The sequence below is a fragment of the Rhamphochromis longiceps genome, linkage group LG23 (assembly GCF_057381845.1).
Source record: "Rhamphochromis longiceps isolate RC_006_pf linkage group LG23, R_longiceps_female_GT1.1, whole genome shotgun sequence".
Classification (NCBI taxonomy): Eukaryota; Metazoa; Chordata; class Actinopteri; order Cichliformes; family Cichlidae; genus Rhamphochromis; species Rhamphochromis longiceps.
Window position 1 is genome coordinate 197918 of NC_140578.1, and position 22922 is coordinate 220839.

A 22922-nucleotide genomic window follows, 5' to 3' on the forward strand; every position below is an offset into this window, starting at 1 on the left:
TCTATCATTTACTCTGTTGCACAGCGAGGTACAGGGTATTCACTTCAGAGAGTGACTTTCAAACTAGCAGCAGTGATGCAAGTGAAGCTGTCAGCTAAAAAGTATGTCTAAGGAAAAGCTTTCGTCCTGCAGCAGGAGAGTCACTGTATTTACACAATCATGTTTTCTGCAGATGCATAACCATCTCGAGTTTGAACATCAACCTGATGTGATTTGAAGTGTGTGGTGAAACGAACAGCGTTCATCATACATGTGCAGCATTCTGCCCAAGCTTACGTAAATATTCAAATCATGCATTATGACTATTAAATGCATGAGCCTTGCTGTCTTTGGAGGAGCAGCAAAGACACCAGTGACGGCGTCAGCAGATACTGACAACAGAAAACAAACTGAGTCAGGTCAGCAAAAATAAAAAAGGACTGAATAATGTGTACAGTAGTCATTAGTAACTCTGAAGCCATCCCAGAACTAGCAGAAGAAGATAAAAAGAGATATTTTTAGACTTGTTAAGAATAACGTTTTCATATGCTAAAGTTTGAAAAGACTAATGAAGGTTTTATAGATTGCTGTTGCCCAGCTTTTCTGTGTTTCTGCAGTCAGCTTAAAGGGAACAAAGAGGAGCTAGGAGCCAAAAGAAAGGAGAGAAAAACCGAGCGAAACAAAAATTAGTGGCTCAGAAAGCTTTCAAGTTCAAAAGACAGCAGTTATTTAAGAAAATGAAACTAGTCTGAAAATGGCTTAGTGTGGGTTTTTTCTGTTTTCATAAAAATAGTATAAATAAATATTGTTGGTCGCATGCTTTTGAGTAAGGCTTGCACATTCCACTCGGACTGAGGAAGTTATATCTGTTTATCTGATGTGCAAAGGGAAAACCTCTAAAAGTATGTTAATTTGAAACAAGAATCCAGTTATGAAAATGCTTATTCATGCAGTATCATTATTTTCCCATTGAAAGGATGAAAATAAGCCAGGAACAGAGCTTGGAGTTCCAGGTTATACGCTGCAGTCTTTGTCATTTGCTCACTAAATCCATCCTTCAGGAGTCAAATGTTTTTTCCTCTCTTTTCTTTGAAAACGGCCTGTGAGGTCTGCTCTATCAGGCTCATACAACCGTCCGTCTCTGCCGGCTCTGTTCCGCTGGATGAGTCAGTTTTTAATTGATGTGTCCTCTAAGGCATTGCTCGTACAATCTTTGCCCGTCCTTGTGCTCTTCAGGGAAATCACAAATTACAGTGCAAATCCAACACAGAGCAGTCCCTTCAAACCCTTGGAAGAACCTGTCCCCAGAACTGCTCCGAGGTACTTGGGTGAAAAATATAATAGCTTTGACGACTGTAGTTAATTTGGACGTGCATAAAAATACACTGTTGTCTCTGACGTCCATCAGTCCATTCTGACTGTGCACTTTGGACTTTTGGCTGTTGGGTAGAAATCAGATAGTAAGTGAAGAGGGGGCAGATGTTAGCATTACTGCCTCCTGGTCGTCAAATGTCTAAGTTGAAGGCCCGCATGAGATGATCCAAGTCGCCGATATTTGCAGCCTGGAAGAGTTCAGGCTGGTCCATCATGGATAAAGCTATCCTCAAAGCCGCCCAGATGTTTCCAGACATCACCTGGTGGGACTGCTGGCGACTCCGGCTTTTCCTCTGAAGGCTTAAGGCAGTCAGGAAGTTGCTGGCCGCCTCTCTGGGGAAGAAGGAATAAAAGCAAGTCATTGCATCACAAAATTCCATCAGCTGGTCTCCTCAGTTCTGAGACACGTACAGACTGTTGTTAAAAGAAGAGGCGATACTACACAGTGGTAAAGATGACCCTGAGAAATGTTGCTGCCATCAAACAGGAAGAAACCTTGGACAAATCCAGGCTCAGGGAGAGGCCCGCCCAGTCGGTTGGGGTGAGGGGAGGAAGACGAGACCAACTTATTTTGCACAACAAGAATATAAACAAAAAGGCCAAAACATAACAAACCTTACTGCACTTGATCACTCTGCGAGACGTCTCAAGCAGATGTCTCACCTGCCAAACTAACAGGACCTGTGTGGTTGCATTAAGGCAACTGTGCAGACATTTAAAGCTACCTCAACGTCAAGGCATTTCTTGCGTTTTAGTGGTAAGGTTTAGAAAACTTACTCATTTGAACTAGAGTAAATTTACATGAAGTCCTGTTGTTTCTATGACTATTTCTATGCTTTTATTTTGTTAGTGTCTATGCTATTTATTTACTTCGGCCACTGACAGCTGTCTAGTGTTGGTCAAGTTACTTGAAAAAAGTAATCAGTAACTAATTACTGATTACTTTCCCCCAAAAGTAATCACATTACTTTACTGATTACTTATTTTCAAAAGTAACTAATTACTCAGTTACTTAGTTACGTTTTAAAAACACGATTTACAACCTGAGTAGGTGATAAAGCGATAGATCTTTCAGCCCAATTCTACTTTTTCTGCATAATCCATCATACAAAATGTAATCAAATGGAAAAGTCTCTTTTTAAAACTTGTTTTATTAGTTTTAATCTTTTAACTTTATGCATCAAGCAAAAATTTAATTATCTGCAACATTCTCTGACTGGAAGAAATTAGTTTAACATTTAAACCTATTTTCTGCACATTCCACACAAAATAAAGTATTTTTTGTGTTTACACTCAGTCTTTCAAAGTAAAACACAGCAGAACATAAATAAAGTCAAAGACTCAGCGGTCCTGTTGCTCTATTTTCACCTGTAAAGCAGGAGTGGGGCAGGCGGAGGTTTACCCTGGTGCAGGTGTGCCGCGGTCAGTGGAAGAATCCGCGAGTTTCTCTGTGAGTTTCCCATTACGTCATAGCTACTCGGTGCTTGTTTGGAAGTTTAGGGGTTTTTTCGCTGTAAAAAGAAGTTTTCTTCCCACGCACAGCGGACACTAATGTTTTTGTCACTTTTTATGGAATCAAACTCAAAGTAAGGTCAGTACTTCCACGCTTTAAACGCTGCACGCTCATACTCTCTCTGCACTCGATATATGATCCATTGTTGATCTGCACACAGCTGTTGTCACGAACGTCGCTGTCATGAGACATTCTCGCAAAAAAATCAGGGTTTCAGTAACGCAGTAACGCAGCGTTTCATACGGGAAAGTAACTGTAATCTAATTACCGTTTTTGCAATAGTAATAGTAATAGTAATTTGCAATAGTAATCCCTTACTTACTCATCATGTAACGCGTTACTGCCCATCTCTGAGTGTAACTGGCTGAGTTTGGATATGTCTTGATGTCTGCTCATGTCAGATTTCTGGTTGTGTGCTGCTGCTTGTATTTCTACGCTGATAGTAGCTTCAATCTGAATATTTTCTGTTTGTGGATAAGCATTTGCCTTTTGGGTGTTGTCTGGCAGGTACATATTAAAACTCATATGAATGCATATGATTGGTATCATGAGCAGAATTGATATGTGCAGACAGTATTCCACTCACCACACGAGATAAATGATTCATAAGAAGAGATCTTGTGCACCAAGTCACACATTTTGCAATTTAGATTCGAGCTGCAATAATAAATCTATCAACAGGAAATTAATCAGCCACATTTTGATTTTTGAGCCAATATCGTCTGCAGCCTTCTCAGTGTGAAGATGTCATGCTTTTATTTGGCATTTATGAAAACTCACATATTAACTCTGTGCATTGTCTTACTTCAACTGCTGCCCTTTCTGACCTACACTTTGGCTGTTATGCTTATTAATTCTACTCCACTGCATTACGCAAAAAGAATAGAAATGCTATCCCACTCACAGATCACTCACCTGTGTGCCCCCAGGTTAATACAGCTGATGCCCAGGTTGTAGCGGGACCGGATAAACCCCGGCTGCAGCTCCAGGGCTCTTGTGTAAGCCTCCACCGCCTCCTCGCTTCGATCTCCATTCGCCAGCGTGGCCCCGAGGCGGTTCCACAACAAGTAGTCCTGCACAAGAGTGCGAGTCATCGGTTGATTGAGGAATAGGAAATGTCAGGTAGTGAAGGTTTGGTACAGCTCAGTGTGGTGTCAGATGCTGCCAGCCTAAATAACCAACATACTCAAGACTTGCATTCAGTCATTTAGTGCAATTTAAAACTCATCAGCGACATCGCTTCAATTATTATTTAATTATTCAAGGCTTAAACGCTGTCCACCTTTGAAGGACCTAAAAATCAGCTTGCAGTGTCTTTAATACAATAGATGGACTAATTAGGACTTGGATAATCTGGGCTGCTGCGCATCACATGGCCTTCCATCTGCAGTGACAGCGTGACAAAGCAGTATTTCTTTAGAGACCTAAATAACAAGGGGCTGTTTTGGAGCATTGTAACATCTCCCCTGGTTAAAAGTAACTCAAGAAGGGTAATTTAAGGATAGCTGAGTTATATCACAAAGGATGTCCTTGCTGTTGTTTCCCACCTGCAGGTAGACAGGCACATACAGAGGTCATGGTCTGTTACAGGGATCCTTCATCTCTGGCTAAGCCCAGCACTGGGGTATAATTATCTCCCTTTGTGTTCAGAGCTATTTTTCCAGCAGGGGACCTGATATTACCAAGTCAAATGCGGGAGGCTGGATTTAACAGTGAGTAATATTCATGCCGGCCTGGGACAGTGCTGGGAGGATGGAGCTCATTTGCATACAGAGAAATGGTAGAAAAGTTCTTGGTTGTATTTGCGTGCGTGTCCATTTTATCTGTCGCATGCCTGTGTGTTCTAGTGGAGTGAATATGCATGCATCTGAGATTATTTTTAGCTCTCTGCGTAATTATGTGTGTTTTTGTGTATGTGTGTGCGGATTGCGTCTTGCTCAACCGTTGTGCTGGATCACAAGCGAGAGCATATGTGTGCCAGTCAGGAGTTCACCAGGCCAGATTTGGCAGCGCGACAGTTCGCATATTGCTGTGACAGTTTGCTGTGCCTCACTGCATCTGTTTGCACAAGCTCTCCCTTGATATCGTGGCTCATCCTCGCTATGCTTTGGGGCTTCGTGTCTGCTGCGTGTGTTTGGAAGTCTGGCTCTTACAGTATGTACAGTATTAGAAAGCACAGCACACGCTCACAGGAAACATTCCTGAAGGGTTCACATCAGCACGATAATAACACACACACACAACCAACACACACAGCTGCTGCAGATTTATCTGCGTTCCACCACATCCCAGAGATGCTCTGCTGGACTGGGATCTGGTGACTGTGGTGGCCGTACAGAGACTTCAGTGTCATGTTCAAGAAACCAGTTTGATCTGATCCATGGGACGTAGTGTGCTATTCTGCTGTCAGCAGAGGGATGGACACGTTCAGCAACAATACTCAGGTCGGCTGTGGTGTTTAAATACTGACCGGTCGGTACTAAGAGGCCCAAAGTGCGCTAGATCAGCGGTCCCCAACCCCCGGGCCACGGACCGCTCGTTTGATACCGGGCTGCGAGGCTTGAGGTTTCAGTTTTCAGTTCCCTGGGTCTTTCCCGTGTTGAAGTTGTGCGTCTTATTTTGAAAGAAACGTTTACACGTTACCATAGTAACAGAGAGGGGGATGTTACTCTCGCTGTTGTTCAGGGGGACGCTGCTAATAAAGTTACACAATTACACAGTGAATTCGCTTTTATTATTATATTTACAAAGCGCCACAGTTTTTGTCTCGGTTGTATCATTTTATTTTGTTGTATTTATCCGCCACACCTTAAAGGCCGGCCCGTGAAAATATGGTCCGACATTAAACTGGTCCGTGGCGCACAAAAGGGGCCGCTTCTCCAGATACTGTACCCAGCACCACTCTAACACCAACAGCCTGAACTATTGATGCGAAGCCGGATGAAGCGATTGTTGCTGCAGAATATGAGACTCATTGAATCAAGCAACATTTTTCCAGTCTTGTATTATCCATGTAAACTGTAGCCTCAGTTTCCTGTTTTAAGCAGGCGGGGCAGACAGTGTGGTCTTCTGCTGCTGCACTGTGCACTCAGAGATGCTCTTTTTATATACTGCCTGTAATAACTGGTTATTTTTTTGGCATTTGCCTTTATTTGATTACAATAATGGAACTAGACAGGAAAGCAGAGAAAGACAGGGAAGACATGCATGAAAGGGCCATACGATCGCCTGCTCACCCACTGTGGTAACTGGTGCCATATTTGAGTTACTGTTGGCTTCCTATCAGCTGGAAGCTATTTTTGACTGACCGCTGACACCAAGGAAGGATTTTCACCAAGTTTCTCTTTTTTTGAATCATTCTTTCTAAACCTGAGAGATGATGATTGTGTGTGAAAGCAGATCAGCAGTTTCTGAAACACTAAGACCACTAAGTCTAAAGTCTAAGTCTAAATTACATACCTTATCAATAAAGTAAAACGTAAGCCAAAAAGAAAGAGCAGCTCACTAGCTGCAAACACAACAAGCACTCAGCTCACAAGCTGTAACCACACTACTGGCACTCTGGCCCAGAGCTCACCTTTCCCTGGGCTTAAATCTCCTTGATTACTGACGCGAGTCAGCTGTGTAAAAGGGAAAGGTGGCACCTCAGGCAGAAGAGGTGGTGGGACACGCCCACACAGGCATCTTCAGGAGGAGGCCCTGCTAGGGCCGTAACACCACGACAACAGAAAACCCACTGTTGTGCTGTAACATGGATGTAATATGTGAGCAACCGATCCACTGTTGTATGAAAGCCGTTGACATTGGTGCATTAATGCAGTGCCAGCTGTTCATGTGTTATGAGCCGTGTTTGGATTATCACTTATTTCCCTTCTCTCTTTTAAAAACTATACTTGATAAGTAGAGCCTAACTAACAAAGCTGCTAAGTTGTTGACTGGTATATGGTAAAGTGTCAGCCTAAAGTCATCTTTTTGGAGAACCATGCATATTAAACCGTGCCCCTGTGTGTAGTGCGTAGGGCTGTGTGTCTACCTCGGGCCGCACTGACAAAGCCGTGTTGAAGGCCTCCACGGCTTTGTTAAACTCTCCGCTGAGGTTGTAAAGCACCCCGAGGCCCGTCTGCAAATCTGGGTCGATGCTGTCAGAGTTCTGCTGAACTGCTTCCAGGTAGAGCTCCTTGACCTCTGGTAGCAGGGAGCTGTGGACACACACACACACACACACAAAATTGAGATAAGGATTAGTGTGACTTAAGGCTGCTGAGTAAGCACGCATAAGACTGCAGGGCCATGATGTGCACTGGACTTTTATTCACAGCGTAACATGATGAGAGGCAGCCGGGGGAATGATGGGGGCGGTACAGAGAGGAAAACTGGAAACCAGGCCGGTCGTATGGAAAGAATGAATTTCTGTTTGTAAACAGTTTGTAAACATGTTCACTGATGTTTGTAAACATGAGTGAAGCTGTGGTCTAATATTTAGCAGTGCATGTATCTGAAAACTGTGACGCGAGCCTTAGCAGAGCGATAAAAGGAAGGGATAGAAAATGAGGGATGAGGTGAGCAGCAAAAATTTAAAGGGATGTTATTCCGTGGACTAGAGGGGAGACCGCAGTAATTGGGCTGTAACTGTGTCTCTTCACACTGACTAGACGATTAATGATTTGATAAAGCGCTACTTTACCTCGGGAGTGGAATTAGGTCTTTCAGATCAGATATACCAAACAACCTCAATTATACGACTTAAAATATTGCAGACAGCACGCACTTAACAAAGTAATTTAACAAGGTCCACACATGTACTGTAACCCTCCGTCTACCATCTCACCAGTATTACTGCCACTACCAGTGTCACCAGTACTACATTTCACAAGTACATATACGAGAGTATTAACAAATCCTGGAATCGTAATTTTACCAGTTTTAACAACAGAAGTCAAATCCAATAAAACACATCTGAAACTTTCTGTTTCTGTCTATCCGAAGCCGCCAGGCTGCAACTCCAACTGTCCAGGAGCTCAGCGATAGTCTGGTCCAGATCTGGGAGGAGCTCCTCCAGGACGCCATCAGTTACCTCATCAGGAGCACGCCCCTTTGTTGTCAGCTACTCTTGGGGCCCACTCTGAGCACCATCTCAGCATCCTTTCATTACCCAGTCCATGTCAGTATAGATATCTAGCATGATTGTTTGTTTCCTATTGACAGTTTCAGTGTCTTCCTTTTATTTTTTTGGCTGTGCATATATTTTATATTAGAGACACGAACAATCCCAATAATAAAGATAAGCCAGCCAAATGAATGAAGCCGTCTGCTATAATGTTGCAACGGAGTGTAAGCACACGTCAAACTGCCCGTCTGCCACAGCTTCGTCAGCTGTGGCAACAATTGCTATTAGGAAAGAAGGAACCAGGAATCTGTGGAAGAAGGATTTTGTCATTCATATTTGCTAGAATTAAAAATATTCCCAGCACGTGATATTTATTGTTGAATTAAAAAAACACACAAATTCAGTATGTTATAATGTTATAAATAGAAGGAAAAACTGATGTGTGGCTAATGTTAACTGCTAGTACCAACACCCTCCTTTCCTTGCAGGTTAACGTCCACATGCCTGTCCTGAAGGTATGTGTTGTGGTTAGCATTGCAGGTGTGAATGCTTGTCTGTCTCTCTCTGTTAGCCCTTTAAACACACACCAACCTGTCCGGGTTGTAGCTTATAATAGTTGAGATAACCCTTCTCCTTGTGACTCTGAATTAGAGAGGTGGAAGAAAACAGACAGATAGCAAAATAATAGCCAATTATTGTTAAATAATCAGTGTATTAGTGTACAAAACAAACACCCAGGACCAGATTTTAAAGTGAAATGTCTTAAACTTGGTTTAGTAATTGTTAACAGCTACAAGTTTAAGAAGCCTGCACAGCTACATGTTGCTTTCCACTTCATCAACAACACCTTTGACTTGCTGCAGCCTCTGATATGTGTACAAAGCCAACATACGAGACATCCGTCCATCTTTAATAAAGTGGCAAACAAGAGACTGCAGGTTTTCTTATGCTGTAGTGATCCTTTTAATTAGGTCTAAAGAGTTTAAATACTCTACCTTTCATGTCTGCCCAGGTTGGGAGCATGAGACATCCTGCGCTGGGAGTTTGGAGATCCCGTTAGATGAGTCTTGCCTTTGACAAGATGCTTGTACTTGGGATTGTGTCTCAGCCAGCGGAGGAGGGCCTCACAGGCATCATGGCGCATACCAGTGTTGGTCAGGCTCACTGCCAGAGCCAAGAGGGCTATAAGGTTGTTTGGGTGGAGCTCCAAACACCTGGATGGAGACACGATTCGTTCACGGGAGAAGAGAAATCAAGTAAGGTGTTCACTTCAAAGAGAAATCTAGATTTGACAAGCATTAATTGGGACAGGCCAAAGCAGAGGAACATCAGGCCAAGGCTAATGATTTCTGGGCCAGAGCGAACGAGCAACACTTCTCCTGCTCCGTCTCTGCTGCAGAGAGTCGTGTTTGCATGCTACCCACAGCTGATGATTTGAATTAGCTTTGCACTTAGGCAAAACGGCATGGGTGGTTGTTCCAGAGACGGAAAGTATGTTTGTAGTAATTGCTGAAGTTATATCACCGGTTATATCACGTGGACGCTTGCCATTGTGCTGGCACTTCATAATTGAAAAGGGAAGAAGAACAGAACAGTGTTGGATGAACGACTTGGATTAGTTGAAAGACTAAAGGGGAGGCCAAAACGAGATTTAGCTTTCAACAAGATAATTTTTTAGCCAGATTTGCTACAGTTGATGTGCCAGCTTCCTTAAAACCATCCTAATCTCGCACAAACCAAATTATTTCAGTCCCACTGCAAATGACGTAAACCCTGGTTCAGGACACTGACGTTCACTGCATATAAAGTTAGGCCCATAAATACTCACACAGTGTTGCATTGTTTGCCTCCGTACATAGTGGATTTTAATCGAACAATTAAGGTGTGATCAAAGTGCAGACTTGACTTCAAGGCGTTTAACAAAAATACGAAACTGTTTAGGAATTATAGACATCTTTATACTTAGTCCCCCATTTTTATAGGCTTAAAAATAATTAGACCGTCAGACACAATTTGCAGATTTTGACGGCCTGTACCTCGACAACTGTTCATGGACATCACCAAATGCTGTGTTTCCGCCCTTGAGATGATCTGCCAGGCCTTCAGCCTCCTACTGTTGTTACTTTTTGGGATCTCTCTGTATCCAGTTTTCTCTTCAGTAACTAAAGAGCACGATCTGTTGGTTGAAAGCCGGTGACTGAGTCGGCCATGTTTGCCTTGCTATGTGCAGTATGCTTCTTATTATTGGTGTGCACTGTGAAATCCTTTCTGATCAGTTTAGCACCATTTAGCAGAGGGTATAGCCTTGTACACTTCACAGTGCATCCTGTTACCTCTATCAGCAGTCACACTATCAATAAACAGTTGTGACCCACACATGCCCGTGCCATAGCACAGCCTCCACTGTGTTTGACGGACGATGTGGTTTGCTTCATTTCTCTGGTTTGGTGTGCTTTTCTCTTTGCATCATTTGCATCAACAATTCTGCTCTACTTTGTGCTCTTCCAGGCCCTCTGTGATTTTCTTAGAGTAAGGCATGAACTGGCCTTTCTATGTTTATTTTGTTTTCCAGCCTAATGATGAACTTTACATATAACGTCTCATCTTTTTGGCAGTTTCCAGCAAACAGCTACTAAACAGAAGGTAAACAATTGGAATCAGATCTTTCATCTGCTTAATTTGTCATCGAATAACAAGGGAACGGGTCTCACCTCGTCAAAAACCCACCTTTCAGTCACCTGTCTGAAAATGGACTTTGCATAAAAAAACAGTTAATGTGATACGGTTTTCGAGTCATAGCTTAAAGTCTGCCCTTCGATCACATCTTAATTGCTTTATTTCAAATAGCAGTACTGTAGGTGTAGCCTTTGTATCAAAGAAGACATTTTCTGAATTAAAGCATAAACATGGCAAAACAAAGTTAAGCATATGACATTATTCAACAAACAGATAAAAAAGAGAATACAGCAGTGTTGTGAATCTGAAACGATGCCACTGTAACCACAAGCTAAAAACATTTAATCTCACTTCATACAAAAAGAGCCTTCGCAGATGGAGCCATTACATAACACAGACATTCAAACCACAGAAGGAGCGTGTAGGACTCTGCTGGACCTCAGGAATCTCAGGCCAACTAAGATATTCTGCATGACAGCGGACACCGTTTGTAATCCACGTCTAACAGCGATCACATTTTCCTAGTCTTGTTTCTTTCTTCTGAAAAATGGACCATATCTGAAGGAAGAACACTTTCTGCTGAATCTCTTGTGTTTTCTGTTGTCAGCACTCACATTCCCAGAAAGGTGTCATTTCCGGCTTCACCAGTTTGAATGAAAGTGGGCCACCTCCCATTGAGGCTTCTGCTCATAAACGTGCTCTGTGCTATCACCATCCATGTGGGGTGTCTCTGTTTTAAGAATAAAACTCCCAGAGCCTGCTCTTCCCATCTCCATCTAAGGATAACTGAACAAAACTGTGATGGTGTTCTTCTTATAATACTGTTTTAACATCGGCATATAGTTATGACTTGGTTTTGTTCTCGCTGAACCTACTGCTGTTAAACAGTTCAGTGAAACCTCGCAGGCAAATTTCACGTGCTGGGCTTCATCTTTTCACATGATATTTCCACAGTGTCCCACTTGTGCAAACATATGGTGTTCCCAAGCAGCAACAGCTGACTGACTCCAATGTCTGCGAGCGTTTTTTGATTTTAAATGGGAACTGAATGCAGTTGCCTACTGGTGGTGGTCAGAGGGCCCGGTGGCGCCAGTGTCCGGCAGCCTCGCCTCTGTCAGTGCGCCCCAGGGCAGCTGTGGCTACAATGTAGCTTGCCATCGCCAGTGTGTGAATGTGTGTGTGAATGGGTGGATGACTGAATGTAGTGTGAAGCGCTTTGGGGTCCTTACGGACTAGAAAAGCGCTATACAAATGCAGGCCATTTACCATTTGCAGTTGTTTGTCATTACCTCTGGAGGGAGACAATCGCTGCCTGCTCGTTCTCATTTTCAGCCTGGGTGGTCCCCAGGACTTGCCAGGCCTGCATCAAAACAATACAAACAGGTAAAGAACAAAGAGTAAAAAACACACGGTGGAAACAGTGTACAGCCTATGCTGCCACGGCTGTTGTCTGGCTACTGTGAGTTAAGACATCCATAGCTCCAGCTAATTTTAAGGAAGTACAACTGGGGTATATGCAGTGATGATTAAGACTGACAGTGTTTTATTTGGACTATTGTCCTCAGGCACCATCAGATATTATGTAGTAAAACTGAAAAAGAGCATACTTTAATAATAAATATAGTTTATTTTGTGTGTAACCGCGATGGGACCTATCCAGGTATGCATTTACTGCATTGTTTGGCATCGTGTTTGGCATCGCTGTCATGCTGAAACATGAAGCCCCTGCCAATCAGATGCTTTATAGATGATATACAGTGGATCAAAATGTGAAGGTAACTGCATCCACGATTGTGCCTCCACCGTGTTTAAAAGTTGGCTGTAGACACTCAGGGCTGCTCCTCCATACATACTGTCAACACTTTGAACCAAATATTTCAAATTTGGATTCATCTCTCCAGAAGTCCTCTTGCCCCTCATTTTCTGCCCATTTCCTGTGTAACTTGGCACACCCCAATCTCCCCCATTCTCTCGAGGCTGTGCTGGTAGACACAGATAACCTCCTTGCAATGGTACGTACTGATGAGCCTTCCTGGAGGAGTTACTACCAACCTCTGTAGGGTCCAGGTATTACCTCATGCTACCAGTAGTAACACTGACCCTAGCCAAATGCAAAACTAGTGAAAACAAGAAGGAAAAAAAGCATTCCTGTTTTGGGGGTTGTCTCATCGTTGCCCAAAGCAGCTGATTATCATCCCCTTCTGCTGCTCAGCTGAGCAGATCATTATCCCACAGCTTTAAATGACTTGCTGTCCTCTTTAATTGGAATATGTTTATGTGTTAGAGGGACGACACTGACTTGAATTAGGGCCTTCATCAACACAAGAGGCCAGACAATGATATAACGAACCTGAAATCCAATCCAGATTATGAGATTAGTCCCACTGTATGATGTGTGTGTAAGGGCACATTTAATAACCTGTTCTAATCTCTCTACATGCTTTTTTTGTTCAGCTCTTTGAAACCAGGCGCCAAATGATTTCTGAATGATTCAGAGGTCTTCGCAGTCGGCCAATAAGCCGCTACGTGCCCTACAAGGAAATTTGGAATCGTATTAGTTCCATATACCGTGGGATAATCCTCTCCTCGGAATAACTGGCACATTTCTGTATATTCCAGGGGATTCCGAAGTACTTTGAATGAAGGCTTTGCTCTTTCAGCTCGCAAAGAGGTCACTCCATTGAAATGGGAGGAATACAAAAAGGAGAATGAGCTATTGTTCATCTCACTGGGCAAATGGAAATTCTCATCAAGTGCAAGTTGAGTATTTTTTTGCTACAGTAAACAACTATTTTTAAAAGGGAAAAAATCCCCTGACCTCTACAGGCAATCAGCATTGAGCCTGTGGGTGCTGCCTACCAAATCAGCTGGTCAGTGAGGCATTCTTCCTCTGTAGCAGGGGAGGATTTAGCCATAGCTTTGCAATGAAAGCCTCAGTGATCCAGTCCAGTTAGCTGGCGTAAGGCTGCAGTTTTATCGGCCATTTGTACTCTAAAAGTGTACAAATGTCTGTAAATATGAATAGCTCTGCTACTGACTTGACTGGGTAAACAGTGTGTGTTGACAGCTCTGTGCATGTGTATATTAGCAGAATTCACCTCTGAATCGTGAGGGTCCTGTAGGACAGCTGCTTCAAGCAAAAGCACAGCGTTTGGCAAGTCTCCCTCTCGGGATTTCTTCAGTCCCTCTTCGAATGCATTAGGCAAGTCCTTATAAGGATTATCTGTGTGGAAGTAGTAACCCTATCAGCAAGAAGAAAAGATAAAAACAAGCACAGTGGCAACGTCAGTTTCACTCTTCTATTATTCCATTGCAAACCAAGTGTCCTGTGCAGTTGTATATTTAAGCAAAACTGCAGGAGCAGGAATTGATCTTTTCTCCTTCACATCAAACCTGGACTGAGCTCCCCAGGGTTTGTCTGCTCTCTTTAAATGTTAAACTTTGCATTTTCAAACTGTGATTACCCTGGTGTGTTGCGTGCTTTTGAGCACGATGACTTTGAAACAGATTTTTCCTTAAGAACGAGCGCTACGCTGGGATCAATACAGAAAGCCCACAAGTCTGATCTCACATGATTTCCTGGCATAAGAAGGTCAGCTGGTGGGTGATGCTCAGACATGTGCTCATGTCCTCTGAAACTCGGGAAAACGTCATTGTGATGCGGTAAACATGCAGGTCAGTGTGCAGGCGTTGTTACATTGCATCACAACACATTAACAAGTAGTGTTGATCAGTCTGGCGTGAACCAGAAAGATAAATACAACTAAATTATTACTTTTTTTTTTTTGTATGTTTCTTCTTCAGAATGGCATATTTTTAGACTCTTAGACTTTAATTATCTGTGCTGCTTTCAATAAAATAAGCAGCTTTAGCTTTACTCGCTGTTTCACTCTTGGGTTTTCATATTGTCACTCTTCTCATACACAATAGGGAATCGGTCAAACAGACCTAGAGACCACCTCATCCCTTTGTGGCACAGCATTCACCCGGCAGCTGACTCTAGGTGAAAAAAAATCCATATTCCCCAACAACCTGGCTAATGGGTGTTGGCTATGTTGCTGGAAACTTCTATTTAAATTCTTTGGTCACTAGCAGGTTGCCACGGTCGCCTGGAGCTTACATGGAAGAAGCCACTTGTCTGCATAGACTCCCTAATTGGCCTCCTAGCTAGTGAAACTTGAAAGTTTGACAGGTTACACGTCACAGGTTCACAATCACTTAGCCAGTAGTTAGCCAGTGCTTGCAGACAATTAGGTATCTTCCACACAAACTGGAGGTGACCACTGTTATCAGCTAATGCTAAGCGACAGTATAGTAACTGGTAGTGATGGCATCACTGGCTGGTCTTTAAGAATCAGTTTCACAGCGACGGCAAGCGACCTCCAGTAACTACTGGCAACCACTAGAGGAATACTCATCTTTGCATGGATACCAGTGCTTACCAGGTATGTGTGACTGAGACCAAAGGCTTCACATTCAACACGGAGTCGTTTAACACTAGTTTACACGTCATTCCTCATTTTTAAAACCCATTCACATATATAAAAGTTCTGGATCCACAAAGCTCGGTGCATTACAGTAACCTTAAAGTTACCGTTAACCGTTAACCGTTAACCTCAGGGTGACAAGCCTCCATTAATCACGCCTGTTCCTAAAATCCCTCCGTTGCTCACTCATTCATCACTTTGAGACTTCAAGGCCACTTACTAATCATAAATCTTCCCTCATGCGCATTGTGAGAATATTAGCACAGGTTCATTTTATGGCTGCATAAATTCTGACAGTCACACATGGATAAATACAGAATTGGACACTAAATCAACGTGGAAGACAATAAATAGCTCAGATATTTTAAATGTTGATCTACAAAGGCTGATAAAACTATATTTGGTTTCAGGTTTTTATAGATGTCAGATGTAAACATACTGCACACTTTCACTCTAGGCGCACACGCAGTTCTGCATATTCCTGCATCACTGTCATCAGGACGAATCTGCGTGCGCGCTGAGAGTAACATTTTAATGATAGTGACCTTCTCGTACGGAGACACAGTGGAGGGAATCTGTGCCTGCTCGTTTTCCGTCAGCCAGTTTCGCCGAGCCAGCTCTTCCCACTCTGCCTGCATCTTATCCCAGAACTCGGTATCTGACTGCACACATCAGAGAGAGAGAGAGAGGACACAGTTCAAGAAAACAGGAAGGAAGGAGTGGAAGGTGACAGGGGGGAAATGAGTGAATAGTTAGCTCTTGCAATTTGCAATCACCCTACTGTTGGAAATGTCACGTCTGCCTATTTCCGTGCTGTAATGTACAGACCTCACACTCCTGATGACTCATCACATCTGCATGTGCTTTATGCTGGAAATGCAGCTGCAGGAAATGGATGAAGACCCGACCAGAATGAAACACGCGGCTGGCACCTTCTTTCAACAGAATCGGTTAATTCTTCAAAACAGCAGCTAAACCTGAAGTACTGTTTCTGCCGTTCAATAATTTGCATATTTTAAGCTTGGTCTGTTCTTTCTAAGACGATCAGAAACACACAAAATGTTCACCTTTCCTTGACAGAGTTGGACTTAAGGAACTCTATCAGGATGATATTTGCACCCTTCAATCAGCAGACCGAAGGCTGTCAGTGTAATGTGGGAGTTTGCTTCCTGGAGCATTTTCTAACATTTCTTCTGACAGGAAATCAAAGCCTGTACTGGGAACCTTTTAAATACATGTTTGTTTGCCATCAATTAGTTTAATCAACCAGAGTTTGTGTTGTTTTGCAATAACCCTTGAATACGACAGCTTACTGTAATGTAATTAACGGCAAGACTACTAATGATAAGGAAACTGTTGAATTGTGTTTATTTATTATGGTAGCAGACCTATAAACACTTCAAAGAGGCTTTAAGAAAACCGATTGTAACACGTGTCACCTGGCAGTTTGTTGCTCTCTGCCAGGTGATTGGCTGAAGAGCTATGAAAAGGTAGTGGGTGTGTGGGGTGAGGTCAGCACTCTTCTGTGGAAAAAACAGAAGAGTGATTAATTCACTTGGGTGCGAGTGGGCATACTGTCGGTAAGAGACTTTTGCCATTTTGTTTGGATAATTTGTTATTGTAGGTGCCCGTTTTTAATGCGTGTCGCTGGACTTTTGTAGTGTGACCACGAGTTTTAATAGAAGAATTGATCAAGCCCTCGATCGACTGCGCGCAGGGAGACGGATCAATATTGTAGGTATATTGAGTGTGTGTTTTAGCTTTGACTTTGAATGGTTTCACAAAATTGATATTTTATTGGGTAATATTTTATTCCATAATGTTGTTTGTGTTGTTCAGCTGTGCTGTCTCTGCTGTCCTTTTTTGTTCGTTCTTTTGATTGATTTGGAATTTTGTTTTGGTTAGTTCGTCCAGCCGTGAAGGCGGGTATTGATTGTGAGTGAGTTGTGTAAGGGCGGACTAACCTCCTTCTTTGTTTTTTGTTTATTTGATTGTGCCACTTCCCTTTATATTCCAGATTACAGGTCATGCATAGCGCTGCTTCCCAGCTGTACTGAGACCCGAATTGTTTGCAGTGCGTGTCACAGGTAAATTGACTGCAGTGTCGCTAAACGGGGTGTAACAGTTTGCAGTGTTGTGTTATTTCTCACACCATTTGTGTGGTAAGTCTCATGTGCAGCTGGGATATCAGCAGGATGTTGTAAGTCCTGTCTGGAAATAACTGGGAATTTGGGAATGTAAGTTTTGGATGCACAGTTGTGTGGTGTGCAGCCATACGGCTTACAAGTTCCTGTCCTATTTATGTACACAGTAAACATGATGGGGCAGTTTTTGGTGTGCGGTCCCATTTCTCTTCACGTACATGCCTGTCGCTACAGATTTACTTAATGACATGACTGCCTTTCATGCAAAACGCGAATACTCTGCATGGCCACTTTTTTCTTTCCAGCTGGTTTATTTCATGATTTGTAACCGCCTTCCTGTCAGAAGCAGAGCAAAGAACAGGAAGCCAAACAGAGCAGAGCAGCTTCCTCTGACTTATTCAGTCCTTTATAGTCATCATGACAACATGACAGCGTCGCACACAGTACATGCGTGTGTGAGACACTGTAGAAGCAAGCAGGGTCAGAGAGACCTGCTATAAGGACACATGTGTTTGTGTCAAAGGTCTCAGATCTCCACATGAAATGATCCTTTTGACTGACATCAAGGCCACGGTGCGGCCCCTCGTGGTGAAAGATGGCAGGTAATTGCAGACTGCTGACTTGCACACAAATTGCATCGAGGGGAGCCTTCGCTGTCGGCTCCATCAGGAAGCATGGCATCAGAGAGTCGGTGTTTGAAGCAGAAATTTGGAGGTCGAGTAGCTGTTTACATTTAGAAACATGTGAGTTTGTGTCATAGCCCTGTGTCGCTGCACCACATTATTTTGTTTAGCATTTTTGTTTTTGCTGGTGTGTGTGGTGCAACAGAAGAGTATCATCTGGGCTGAAACCACCAAATCCCTACAACACCAAGTACCTTTTTTCTCTGGTCCCTCTTAAATACTGCAGTACACCCTCTATTAACCCTCTCAGGCTCAAATTAAACTTTTTGTTGCTAATGCACAACCAAGTCCTGCAGTGGTACTTCTGAGTACAGCAAACTCATAAAATATGTATGTGGGGTAATCAGGTTGTTAGTTTTTAACTGTTGCAAATCGGCGACGCCCGCCTCGAGAGGGTTAAACAGCTGAGCTAATAAATCTCTCTGTGTTAGGATGCCTGTGTTTTCTTCCGTCCTGGTCGTGATCTACTCTCGTCTGTCTGTCCGTCCGGCCGTGTTTATTTTGGATTCTCAGTTTTGGTACTTTTTGAGTTTAGCATTAAAGCTGTTTTGAAGTACGCTCTTGCCTCTGAGCGTCTGCACTTTGGGTCCTCCTTACCACCACTCCTGCCTGCACACAGCCCTGACTTGACAGTCTGGGCCCAAATCTGAACTCCACATGTAAATAATAAGGTGTTTCTCATCTCTCCTTCACACATTGTACTCTAAGTTTAAGCAAGCATTTATGCAATAAATCGAACTGATATACAAAGTGTGACCAGCGTGATCCAGTGTGAGAACTGCGAGTATCATAGCAGGAAGTCCTTAAAATGTCTTGCTGAAAGTAACCAGCACACGTTAGTCTTGCATTCACATCGGCTGAGTCTGACTGGCTTAATGATTGGCTGTTATTACAGGCTTGTATTATTCATCTTGGTGTCAGGATGTTTCCTGTGTTACAGAACATAACGGAGAAAAGATGCCCAGCAGCTCGCTTGTTTACACCACTATCAGTGCTATCTGCAGTTACAAAGTGTGTAAAAATACACTGCTGAAGGTTAACAATGACTCCGACCCTCTTCCTTAATACTAATAATAAAATGCTAAAATACAGTTTTTACCCCTAAAATCAGTATAAGATTAAGAAACTACCATTTACTTAAAATAAATTAAAAATCCACAATATTGCGCTCATATGATCCATACTTCCAGTTGTTAGTCCCGAATCCTGATTCCCTGCACAGCATCATTTCCTCCTGGCTTCCGGCAGTGTTCATCTTCATGTTCTTATAATAGATTTTTATGGCAGGCTGCAGTCATTGTGGTAATTTAAATACTACGGCTTTAATGTTTTTTCATTATTTTTATCGCAGGGCCTGCATTGGCCCTGTTACCTACCCATCATCTCAATGTTTCCAAGTCGTAGACGGTAAACTGCTTGCGGTACCGCTCAGTAAATTGCTCGGAGAATTAAAATCGAGTAAATACACATGCATGTTGTGAAATGACAAGAAATTCATATTTCTTCATAATGCTGTGACGGATGTTTTCAACGCTGGCATTGGCAGTTTAATTATGAGGAACAAGGCAAAGACACAGCAAGGTAATTATATCCTGCGTACGACTGGAGTGAGGCCACGGCTGCGACTCTAATTTCAGCAGCTCTGATGAAGTGTTACGTGAAAGAGACAGAGAGCTTCCCACAACCAAACATGTCGCCGCTGCTTGTAAATGAGGTGGGGTTTCATTAGTTACTTCATGAATACATTATTAACAACAGCAATAATCATAGCAGCCTCTACAGAGCTTGCACATCGCTGTTTGTGTCGCCTACTTTTGGAAAAACTATACTTATGTTTTGCCTTTAGAGTCCAATTAATGCGTGCTACTCAAACGGGCTGAGGTGATGAATGCAGTGAAAATAAATGGACGCGGCTGAGAAGGTAATTTGTAATGAAAATTCTCGATAAGTCAGCTAAAAAACGAAAGGTGCAATATATTTATCTTAGGCCTGATAGGAAAAACAGAGCCATAATTATTTATAATAAATGATTATGAAATGCCCTTTTGCATAGAGCATTATCGTTACTGTAAACACAGGTGGACTTATAGACTTAATATAAAGGTAGAGATGCACACTCACGGGAGTTGTGTGTGTAAACCAGCATAGTTAGCATTCAAACAGCAACATGAAACTTTGTCTTATGGATGAGTTCAGATCTCGCTCATGTCTGCATTTATACAAACGACTTTATCACCAGGTGCAGAGGGAATGGAGACCCACAGGCTTTAAAGCTTTTGGCAACCATCAGACCAACCTTCATCACACTAAAGTGAATATTTCCTGCTTTTCGCTAACTGAAAAAATGCTAATAATCCATAAATGAATGTTATTTTGTTTTGTTCCTTGTGATGTTGAAATTTGCGATGATAACTGGCCTAACAGGACGTCAGTTTGAACTGTTACCTTGAAACACAGTCTTTGGAAGAAAGCTAGAGTCCCGATAATGTCACTCAGAGACGAGTAAAATGCACTGCTGTGGACAAAGTGCTACCAGTGCATTTTGGCAGACCTTCTGCATGGATGTCTTTGATAACAGCACATAGATCTACTTCAGTGAGGGCTTTTTCATGTAAAGGTTTGTGGCTGATTGCAAACAAACTGAAATGAAAGATCCTTACTCTAGGTTGAGCCGGAGTAGCAACAAAGTTTGCTTCTTTTATTATAGTAGTGAAGATGTGACCTTCAGGACCTACTTCCTTATTGTATTCTTCCTCACTGTAGTAGACACTGCAGTATATTATTTGATAGCTGCTGACGAAATACGCAGCTGCAATGTTTTATGGTAGTTTTATTTTAATAGTGACAGAGAGAATAACAATCTAAAATGTAGAAAAAATGCATTAGATAAAAGTTATAAATGGATTTGAATGTCACTGAGTGAAATAAGCACTTGATCCCATTGAATCCAGCTGGAATTCTGGCTGCCAGTGATACCAGGCCTGTGAGCCCATGTTTCATGCAGATTACAGGTAATCAACTTGATCTGAAGTCATTATGCATGTACAGCACACAAGGCTGGAGTGGGCTACAAGACCATCGGGAGACGTAACAACTGTTGGTGGGATCATCTAGAAATGGAAGCAATAAAAAAACAGTCGCCTTCGTTCTGGAGCTCCACACAAGGATGATGATGAGGAAGGTGGAGGATCAGCCCAAAACTACACAAGTTTGAAGATAACTGGGACCACAGCCACCACTTGGTAACACATTATTGTCACGGTTCTGGGTCTTTTGTTTTCAGTGTTTTGAGTTTTCTCATGGTTTTTGTCATTTTGTATGATGTTAGTCTACTTTGTTATTCTACGGTTGACTCTGTAGTGCCTCGGTTGCTTATTCTGTTTAGCTTTTGGTTATTGTGTCCTTGCCAACTGTGTTTATTTAATTGTGTGAGTTCTTGTTTCTCTCATTGTGTTTCGCTTCATTATGTTCATGTTTCCCCAGCCCATCACATCTGCACCGTCGCTCCCTCGTGTTCCCTCGCTCCCTCTGTGCTCGCCATCAAGAGCTCGCCCCCTTGATCGGGGATCAAATACATATTTCATTAAAGTACATAGAAAGTTTAATTAACAGCCAAATGAAGCTTTTTGTGGGATCAAAGTAGATAAAGGGACAGCATCTTACATACTGCACTATAGCTTATAGTTTATTTAATGGATTTTCTTTATTTTTCACTTATGTTTCCATGTTAGGCTACAAATACTTTTTTCTGCTTTCAATTTTAAAAAATAGCTGTTGAGAGCATGTCTAATGTGGCGATATAGCCCTGAATGTGTACAAATACTGGCCTACATATAGGAAGCCTACAAATAAACAGGGCCATGCTAATGTTTTTTACACATGACAAGTCTGCATGTAAACACAGAACCTGGGCTCCTGAAAACCTTCACACTGGAAGGAACTTTCACCAGCTCATTTTTCAGTGACCCAAAGTGTTGTTTCAAAGCACAAAGGCTCACTTTTTGCACTCCACATTTTGAAAGTTTCCATTCATGCTGCATTCACCACTCATCAAATATATAAATATCATTTTTCTTCAATGCAGGTACATTTATACTTTTTTAGGAGATGCTTTGTGCGTCTTCATTCTCACGCTGAAAATTTTACAGCTCCAACATTTGCAATTTTGTGGACTGCTGGAGGGCACAGAGATGGAGATTGTTGAGAGTAGTGGAGGCATTACTCATTTACTTTCCCCATCCTAATTTTCCCCAGGAGGACTGTGGATTAAAACTGCTGACCTTTTGATCGCAGGGCTGCATCTCTAACTTGTCGGCAACTACATTGCCGCAACAAAGGCAACTTAAACCAAGACTGCCTCAGACTAATATTCTGTCAGATAAAATTGAAGCCGCTGCGTTTTAATCAAACGGGAGGGTGCGCAGTCACCTTCGTCTCATTTTTATCACCACTGTGGGACCTTTTCCTATGCCCCTCAGCCAAAACGCTGTTTCCCAAAGTCACAATTTAGCCTGCAGCAATTTCAGGGCTTCTCTGTTTAATGAAAGCATTGCATTGTCATCAGCTCAAAGTAATTTATGGCGTCCTCGTGTGACATGCACTGTGCATACTTTAAATATATCTCCCCTGTATAGTTAGTAGTCTTGGACCGCTGCCACTTTATCCTCCCTTTTCCACAGATTTTATGTGCAAAGGCACTAAAGGCATAAGCTTACAGGTTCCCATAAGTGCCAGCTTCGTAAAATGAATCTTATTTAGACGGCTAATTCCACGAATCCTCCCCGGGTCCTAATTTTCTTACATTTGGCTGCTTCGTCTAATTGAATGAATTGGAAGAAAGACGCTGTGCTGATTTAATGTTCTCTCTGTGCTGTCTCTACCGCCGTGTCTTTGTAAGTATGAAAGAGCATGCATATGCACAGCTGCTTAAATTGAAATTATGCGATTAAGGTCTTTGGC

General features: G+C 42.5%; 1 protein-coding gene across 2 annotated transcripts in view; it reads right to left on the bottom strand.

Moving 5' to 3' along the window:
- Window positions 1-520: 520 nt before the first annotated feature.
- Window positions 521-22922, bottom strand: part of pex5la (peroxisomal biogenesis factor 5-like a) — a 112872-nt gene continuing 90470 nt past the window's right edge. For both annotated transcript variants that reach the window (XM_085399196.1, XM_085399195.1), the window contains 7 exons: window positions 15682-15798; window positions 13748-13891; window positions 11939-12009; window positions 8969-9187; window positions 6900-7065; window positions 3782-3939; window positions 521-1686 (listed from right to left, as the gene is read on the bottom strand). In XM_085399196.1, coding sequence (XP_085255322.1) covers window positions 1485-1686; window positions 3782-3939; window positions 6900-7065; window positions 8969-9187; window positions 11939-12009; window positions 13748-13891; window positions 15682-15798 — 1077 coding nt within the window. In that variant the 3' untranslated portion in view covers window positions 521-1484. The remainder of the gene's footprint in view (window positions 1687-3781; window positions 3940-6899; window positions 7066-8968; window positions 9188-11938; window positions 12010-13747; window positions 13892-15681; window positions 15799-22922) is intronic.